At 62.4% G+C, this 9,136-nt stretch overlaps 1 protein-coding gene across 3 annotated transcripts in view; it reads right to left on the reverse strand.

Moving 5' to 3' along the window:
* Positions 1-8,828, reverse strand: part of ARHGAP26 (Rho GTPase activating protein 26) — a 103,907-nt gene extending 95,079 nt beyond the window's left edge. For 2 of the 3 annotated variants that reach the window (XM_059859895.1, XM_059859896.1), the window contains exon 1: positions 8,525-8,828. In XM_059859895.1, coding sequence (XP_059715878.1) covers positions 8,525-8,678 — 154 coding nt within the window. In that variant the 5' untranslated portion in view covers positions 8,679-8,828. The remainder of the gene's footprint in view (positions 1-8,524) is intronic. The other variant, XM_059859894.1, reaches the window with a different exon arrangement.
* Between the last annotated feature and the right edge of the window lie 308 nt (positions 8,829-9,136).

Below are 9,136 nucleotides of genomic sequence, written 5' to 3' on the forward strand. Positions count from 1 at the left end.
AGAGGAGCCAACTCCCAACTCCTCCAAGCCACGCTGGAGACCATCCTTGCCATTAACAGCCAGGGTGATGCCCTAAAGACTCACATTGGGCAGGAGCCCACGGGCCCAGGGCCACCAGCGCTAACACAGAGCAGGTGGAAGCACCTCTGGCATGGGGAGTGTGCCAGGAAAAGAGGGAAAACATTCCTGTCCCAGGAAAACATGGGAAAACATCCCTGTCCCAGGAAAGCATCCCTGTCCCAGGAAAGCATGGGAAAACACCCCTGTCCCAGGAAAACATGGGAAAACATCCCTGTCCCAGGAAAGCATCCGTGTCCCAGGAAACATGGGAAAACACCCCTGTCCCAGGAAAACATGGGAAAACATTCCTGTCCCAGGAAAGCATCCCTGTCCCAGGAAAACATGGGAAAACATCCCTGTCCCAGGAAAGCATCCCTGTCCCAGGAAAGCATCCCTGTCCCAGGAAGGCAGGGAAAACACGCGTGTCCCCGGGCGGTGACAGCCGCTGGCGTGCCCGGGGGAGGAGGAGGGGATGATTCACAGCAGAGTGAACAAGCTGTGCAGGTTCTGTACGAGCTCCCCCTCCCCTCCCTCCCACCCACCCACCACGGTCACGCTACAGCTACTCATCACAGCGAGGATGAAGTAACCCGAGCCAGCCATGGATGCCTGGCACAGCCCGTCCCCCCTGTCCCCTGCTGTCCCCCAGCCTGTCCCGCTGCTGGATGCTGCAAAGGGGCCCAGAATGGCCCAAACCAGAACCACAGGGTTGGCTTGGCCACACTGCTGCCCCCCAGACACAGTGAGGGGACTGAAGCCCCTCTGCCATGTGCGGGAATGCCAACCCCTGAGCAGCCCTGCCCTGGTTTGTGGCTCCTGGGCTTCAGGGAGAAGCACACCCCGATTTTAGGGTGCCAGCAAAGGGGTTGGTGGTCCCCCTCTGCCAGGCAGGGAGGGGTCTGGCAGACAGCAAGGGCAGAACCTCCTTGCCCCATGCCATCCCTGGTACTGAATCAGCCAGAGAAGCACCACGTGTGCCAGCCTGCAGGGAGCACAGGGACAGCACAGGGACAGCACAGGGATAGTGGGCACTGTGTGCCACCCTACAGAGAGTACAGGGACAGCACAGGGACAGCACAGGGACAGCACAGGGACAGTGGGCACCGTGTGCCACCCTGCAGAGAGCACAGGGACAGCACAGGGACAGCACAGGGACAGCAGGCACTGTGTGCCAGCCTGCAGAGAGCACAGGGACAGCACAGGGACAGCACAGGGACAGCACAGGGACAGCACAGGGACAGCACAGGGACAGCAGGCACCGCCGCCTCCCAGCCTCCGCAGCAACCATGGGAACGGCATCTCCTCACTCGGATTCCCAACGTCACCGAGAGCTGCTACCGCAAAGCAAAGGGAAAAAGGGAAACCTGAAGAGCCCACTGCTCCCAGCCCACATCCAGGGCACACAGGTGATGCCACACACGCTGCAGGTGATGCCACACACACCTCAGGTGATGCCACACACGCCTCAGTCTGGCAGCACTGCAGAAACAAATGGAGACAGATGATTCAAGCTGTGCCAGCACATCTGCAGCCTGTGGAAAACAGCAAACAGCCTCCTGACCCAAATCAAGCAAATCTGCTCCATGCTGGAAGCATGAGCAGGACACAGCATGTGGGTGACTGCCAGTGCTGGGGGCACACAGGGACATCCAACCTGGCCCTCCACAGCCCTGCCCAGGCCCCCCCCGCCCAGAGTCCCTCCCTGCACACAGGTGTGCACTCCCAGTCTCCTCCAGCTCTGGCAGGGCCAGCCCCTGCCTCTCAGAGCTGCCCTCTATCCCAGGCCATCCCAAAAGGCTGGGTTTAGCCTGGCATGGCACACGAGCTCAGCACAGGCCCTGCAGCTCCTCCAGGCTCTGTCCCCATCCCAGCTATCAGGACGTGTGCCCAGAGGTGCTCTGTGGCATGCTCCCAATCACAGAGATCTCCTAGCCCTGTTAACAAGCCTTCTGTCAGAACAGTGTAGAAGATGGAATCATGAACAGGCTCTCCTGCACACCCAGCCCTGGTGCCCACGGGGCTCCCTGTCAGTGCTGCTGACAGCCAGAGCCAGCTCCAGTCCAGCCCCACGCCCCACAGCACCCACCCAGTGCCTCCTGCAGGACCCACGAGCCCACCCCGCCCTCCCTGGCTCCCACCATCAGCCCCCAAACCTGCCGGCACTGTGGGGTCCTGGCTGGGGTGGGATCCCCTGGCAGATGGGGGAATGTTCCCTGGGGATACAGGGAGCACTCCTGCGTGTGTGGATCACAGCCACAGCAGTGCACAGGGGAACCACTGCAGCATCCAGCAGGGAGAGCTCCCTCTGGCACTCGGCAGAGCCAGGTGGGACAAGTGTGCAGCCCCCTCAGCCAGCCCTGCAGGTGGGACAGGTGTGCAGCCCCCTGAGCCAGCCCTGCAGGTGGGACAAGTGTGCAGCCCCCTCAGCCAGCCCTGCAGGTGGGACAGGTGTGCAGCCCCCTGAGCCAGCCCTGCAGGTGGGACAGGTGTGCAGCCCCCTCAGCCAGCCCTGCAGGTGGGACAAGTGTGCAGCCCCCTGAGCCAGCCCTGCAGGTGGGACAGGTGTGCAGCCCCCTGAGCCAGCCCTGCAGGTGGGACAGGTGTGCAGCCCCCTCAGCCAGCCCTGCGGTCCCTCCAGGGCTCACAGTGCAGACCCACCATCACAAAGAGCACCTCCCAAGCAGGAATATGTTCCTGCTGCCAACTTCCACTGGGAAAGAAGAGGAGGATCAGCTTGTACTAAAACTGAAGCACACTATTATCACCTGTCCTAGCCCTCATCTGAATAAAATCCCAGACAGGTTATTAAAGATGTGGCTGCACAAGCCACACAGGTCATGCAAAGGAGGAGAAGTCCTTGGTGCCTCTGGCTCTGCTGGTGCAGGACTGGCTGGGCCATAACCACATCCCTCCTCCACAGCTCCAAGTATTCCCTACACCAACCATTTCCTACAGGAATGAAGAGGGGAAAATGCACCCTGCCACAGGGGAGCCTTGTTACACATTACACCTGGGCTGGCTGAACTAAGCAGGAAAAAATCAAAGTCAATCATTTTACCAGCCAAACCCAAAGCCACGTGCTTTCCCTGTGGTTTGCAAGGCAGAGGGAGAGCAGGCAGGGACCCTCCCCTGCCCCTCCAAGCATGGAACAAGCTCCTTGGGAAAGGCATGGATGCTCCAGGAAACCCTCCCTGTGGCAAGGCAGCAGCTCCTGGCACTGGGCAGACACAGGGAGACTGGGCAGGCACAGGAGGCTGCCAGGCTCAGCCCTGGGCAGGCATAGGAGGCTGCCAGGCTCAGCCCTGGGCAGGCATAGGAGGCTGCCAGGCTCAGCCCTGGGCAGGCACAGGAGGCTGCCAGGCTCAGCCCTGGCAGGCACAGGAGGCTGCCAGGCTCAGCCCTGGCAGGCACAGGTGACTCACCTGGGCTGCCCCCACCACCACAGCCCAGCACCATCTCTCACAGCCCGAGCACGACGAGTGCCAGCGGTCACGGCAACCCAGCCAGGTGCTGACTGCTGGTTCTGCACCCTCCAGGAAGCACAAGGCTCCTTCTCCTCCAAACTGGGGCCTGCAGAGCTCTCCTGGGCAGGAGCACAGCTCTGAGCACTCAGGTTTGCACCTGCACAACCAGGGGCTGCTCCTGGAAAGGCCAGACCTAAACCTCTGCACTTAGAGGTGAGAAGGTTTGGGCTGTGACAGTCTTCTTCAGGAACCAGAACAGCAAGAAGGATGAAAACAACGTAAGATGGGCTTTGGATTCCTTCTTCCCAGCACCAAACACCTGGGGCACGAGGGCCTGTCACCCCAGATGGCAGCAGGTTGCCAAGCAGCCCCAGACTGGGATCGTGCTCAGCACACCCAAGGGCTCTGTCCCTGCAGAGGCACACGAGGGCCCTTCAGTGGCCAGCTGCCTGTGCTCTACCTGCCCTCTGCCCACCCAGCCAGGGCTCCCCCAGACCACTCCCAGGGGGATGGAGTGAGCTGAACCAGGGGCCATGGGGAGCAGGATGCAAAAACAATGGCAAAGTGGCAAAGTGGGCAATCCCCTCAGTTTCCTTATCACCACCTCAGCCTTGTTTGTGTCAAAGGGAATTGAGTAAACACTGGGCAAAAGTTTCACTTTCGCTTCTGCTGCAGATCCAACGCCAGCTCCATCCAGGACAGGCACTGCCACCCCACAGCCACGGGCACAGACACCTCATAAAGGCTCAGTTTCACCAAGATGCTGCAGAGAGGTAGAACAGAACCCACGAGCAAGCACATCCCTGAGTCTGGAACACCACCAGGAGCCACCCCAGCAGCCCACTGCAGGTTTAGAGCTGCACAGCAGCCTCAGAGCAGGATGTGTCCCAGGAAATACCCCAGAGCTGCAGCAAAAGCCCTGCTGGCATTCCCATGGTGGCAGCACAGGGGTCAGCCCAGGGGACAGCCCAGCATCACCCCTTGGTCCCATCCCTCCCCACTGAGCTCTGCAGTGCCCTGGCCAAAAAACCAGCAAAAGGAAAAGTGACCCAGAACACCAAACCAGCCCAGCTGTGCCTTTCCCGTGGGAGGCCGGGGCATGGCACAGCCCCACCGGGACCCAGCCCGTGTGCCCTCGTGGGGAGGGGGCTCACAGAGCCACCCCAGCCCAGCCCCACCACACAAATTGCAGTCTGTGCCGTGGGAGCATGGCAGCAGCCAGGGCGTGGACGGCTTTGGTGGCTTCAAATTAGTGCCTGGGAGCTGGAAGAAGGAAAACAAACCAGCAGAAACGTGGCAGGGCACCAGGCTGCACCCAGGGCCTGAAGGGGACAACAGCCCCATGGCCACCGGGACACAGAGCCTGGCAGCACAGGGAGAAGGGCACAGGGAGGAGGAGAGGAGGAGGAGGAGGGTGCCAGGCTCAGCCCTGTGCTACAGCACGGGGGAGGCGATGGCTGGCAGCCCCTGCACCCCCACCTCCTCTACCCCTAGGTGGGCTGCCTGCTTCCCAAAACAAGCTGAGGGCATCTCCTCATCACCCTCTGGGTGCCTGGGCTCAGTCCCCCTCTGTGCCAGCACAGGGACGAGCCACTGGCTGCCTGCCTGGCCCTCACACAGGCACAGGGACATGCAAAGGGACAAAATCCCTCAGCATCCCTGCTCCTGATGGTCACCACAGCTCCTGTGCTGGAGAAGGAGTTTCACGGCATCCAGGCTTCGAGTTCATTATTTATGTCACACTTGAAGTCTCTGCATCTGCAAAACTTTCTGAATAATTTATGGATGGTGGATCAGGGAGGAAGAGGGACACGTTTTGCTGAAAACCAGGTCAATGAATACCAGCCAAGCAGCAAAGGGAGACAATGGAAACAGGCACTGAAACTCGCTGGGGGAAAAAGATCCAACAGCATTTATGTACACACAGACACACACACTCCAGAGATGCCCTTGGCATCTGAGGATATTTAGCAAGACCAGCCCTTCAGCAAATGAGGATCATTTTCAACCTTCTGAATTTATTCTTTCTTCTCAGGGAAGCAGAAAGAGCTGTGAATCATTCCTATTTCCCTCTGTACCTACACAGAGGGCAAAAGCAGGGCAGAGCAGCCCTTTCACCAAACCCTGGCAGAGACTTTGTTCTGTGTCCTTACTCCAGTCTCACCATCCCTGCGTGCCCATGCTGCTGCTCCTGCCCAGCTCTGCAGAGGGCTCTTCCTCCCTCATCTTCCTCCCCTCACTGCCCAGCCCCAGCAGCCCCTCAGCAGCACCACAGTTGCACGCTGTCCCCACGCCTGCCTTCAGACAAAGAGGATGTGAAACGTTCAGCAGAAGAGGCAAGAGGAAGGAAAAGGAGAGAGGATATTGCCAAGACCTCACGTAACTCTGGCTGCAGGCAGTCACTGCCCAAGGGCCTGGACACCCCCAGAGCCCCTCACTCACAGGCAGCACGTCCTGAGCCAGGGCTCTGCTGCCCCCAGGCCGGCCCAGCTCCACAGCCACAAGTCACAGCAGCAGCTGAGGAGCAGCACGGAGACAATGACAGTGAGATAAGGCCACCATGCCCAGCCACAGGGAGACAAAACCACTTGGAAACACCACTGAAAAATAAAAGCTGGCTTAGAAAAGCAAATCGCTGGTCACAGTCAGGAATGGCCCCAGATCTGCACTGGCTCACGGGGTGACACCCCAGCCCCTGCAGCAGTGACACAGACACAACAACCAGCAACAGGCAGCACAGCAGCTCCTCACCCCTGGAGCATCTCCATCCCTGCTGCTGGACACTGGAATGGTCTGTAAGGGCTCACACAACACATCAGACCTTGGGCCTGTCACACTGAGGGTGACACACGTGGGATAGAGCCAGCCCAGTCCCACCCAGCACCAGGGATCAGTCGGAGCCATCACAGCCCCCCAGCCCCCGAAGTCACCCCTACAGCAGGAGAAGGATGCACAGAGGGCTGAGCATCCCAGCCAGGGAAGGGACACCCCGTCCCAGCCTTCCTGCCCCACATGGCCCAAACCCTCCCCCAGAGCGCCCTGGGGCCACCACGGTGCCACACGTGCAGGGGAGGTGACCCCAGGGCAGGCAGGGCAGGCGCCTGGGCACTGATTTACCCTGCAGCAGAATCAGCATTATTCCTGTCCCTGCAGCCTGGGCACCACTGGAACTCCCCCCAGCCCTGTGCAGGAATTAAGGGCTAATCCAGGAACACATTCAATAGGAGCTACAAAACAATTCAGCCATAAAAACATCCTTATCTCCAGAGGCCAGCGAGCGTTCTTCCTGCCCGAGCTGGGGTGTGCAGCACGGCCACGGCCGGGGGACAGGAGCCCACTGGCAGCCACGAGCCCACAGGGGCTCCCTGCACACCCCAAAATCCTGCACACAGCATGCCCAGGGCCAGAGCTCAGCCAGCACCTCAGCCAGCACCTGCTGCAAGCTGACTAAGCCTAGAGACACCTCAGGACTCACCAGCTCACTCCCAAAATGTATTTTCTGTGAAGAGCAGCGCTGTAGGATTTGTTCTGGGGTAAAATGAATGCTACAGGCAGGGCCAGGCACTGCTGCCTTCAGCAAAAGCTCCATAGCAGAACACAGCTCAGACCTGCAGAACCATAAATGCACCCACAGCTGTCGGGTTTGAGATTCTTTTAACCCCAAATGCCAAGAATTGGTACAATGGGAGTCCCTGTAAGCCAGATGTTACCAGCTGCTACTTCAGCACAGAGGAACTACACCCATGGGGCTCGGTGTGAGATCAGAAGGGGAGGGAGCAGGAATCAGCCCTTCTGGGAATGGCCAGGGTGCTGGGAATGCTTCACCTGCCCGTGCACCCTGGGGTGACCTCGCTGGCCCACAGCCCCACAACGACCCTGGCCAGGCTGGCTCACGGCAGGTGATGCTGCAGGGGCTCCATGGCACCTGTGTTTGTGACGTGCCCCTGTCACCCCCTGGCACAGATTGGTGCCCACGTGTGCTGCCAGCGTGCCGGGTACAGGCACCCCCCTGGATAGAGAAACACCCTGTGATTTGGGCCAAAGAAACTCAAAAACAGAGAAAACCCCAATGACCCCATGAGGGAACAGCAGAAACACAGCTTGGGGAGCAGCCCACCCAGCACAGCACCCGAGGGCACAGCCCAGCCAACGCTGGCAGCCATGCAGAGGTGTCCCCAGCCCCGGCCGTGGGGACAGGAGCAGCCCAGCCCGGGCATCAGGGAGGACCGGGACGCTGCCAGCCACAGGTGAGGGTGTCCCCAGCCCAGAGCCACAGCTGCATGGCTGCATCCCCCTCCCACCAGACCGCTCCTCCCCGGTTTGCAGCTTTGCAGCCACCGCCGCTCCCCGTGGAGACAGGGGACAGCCCTGGAGGGGTCCTTGGTCCCAGTCAGGAACGGGCCCGGAGGGGTCAGCGCGGGCAGAGCCCGGGGGACTCCGGGCACCCCCACCCTGGGCAGACACGGGACAGAGGCCAGCCGGGGGGGCAGGGGAACCAGGCACCAACGCATCGCCTCAAAAACCGCCCCCAAAGGATGCGACCCCCGAGGGCCGCGGAGCTGCTGGGCCAGGAGCAGAACCACACACGTGCCAATGGACCACGGCCACGCACATCCCGACGGAGCAGGACCGGAGCCCTGCTCGTCCCGATGGATCCACCCTGATGGAGCACACAGCCGGATGGGCTGGGGCAAGGCCCGTGCTTGTGCTGATGGTCCAGAACCAGGAGCACGCGTGTGCCCGTGGACCACGGCCGGGCACATCCCGGAGCACCGCGCGCGTCCTGCTGGACCAGGAGCAGGAGCAGGAGCAGGAGCCGGAGCAGGCAGGGCCCCGCGGCCCGGCCCGCAGGGGGGGCTCGGGCGGGCGCGGGTGGTCCCGGATGGAGCAGCCCCCGTGGCGGGGGCAGCGCGGGGCGGGCGGGGCTCGGCGGGCGGGCAGGGCCGGGGCCGGGCGGGGGTCGCGGGGTCCCGCAGGGCCGCCCCCAGCCCCGCACTTACTCTTGAGGGCGGCGACGAGCGACTTCCCGTCCTTGATGAGCTCCTTGATGAACTTGTTGGTCCTCTCCAGCTCGGCCTCGTGGAAGCGCAGCCGCTCCCGGAACTGCGGACTGTCCAGGCAGCACTCGCTGAACTCCAGCGCCGGCAGCCCCATGCTGCCCGGCACGGCGGGGCAAGCACGCAAAAATCCGGGGAAAACGCAGAACCGAAGGGCTTTCCGGGCGAGGCGCGCAGCCGCCGGTGCGGGCGGGCGGCGGGAGCGCGGTGCCGGGCCAGGCCGAGCCGAGCCGAGCCGGGAGCGGGGCCGGGTGAGCGGCGGGAGCGGCGCCGTGCCGGGGGCGGAGCCGCTGCGGCCGCGCTGAGGCCCCGCCCGGGCCGGGCCCGCCCGCGCCACGCCCCGCGCGCTGCTGGCCAATGGAAACGCACCGCCACAGCTTCTCCCCGCCCCCTCCGTCAGCTCGACCAATCAGCTGTCGGGGCGTGGCGGGGCCGTGCCCTCCCCGCCGCTCCCGCACCTGGGCCGGCGCCGCCGCTGCGGAGCCGCCTCTGCCCGGGGCGGGCCCGGCCCTGCCCCGCTCCGGCTCTGCGCCGCTCCCCGCGACCCTGTCCGGC

This window comes from Haemorhous mexicanus, chromosome 15, assembly GCF_027477595.1.
Source record: "Haemorhous mexicanus isolate bHaeMex1 chromosome 15, bHaeMex1.pri, whole genome shotgun sequence".
NCBI classification, from domain to species: domain Eukaryota; kingdom Metazoa; phylum Chordata; class Aves; order Passeriformes; family Fringillidae; genus Haemorhous; species Haemorhous mexicanus.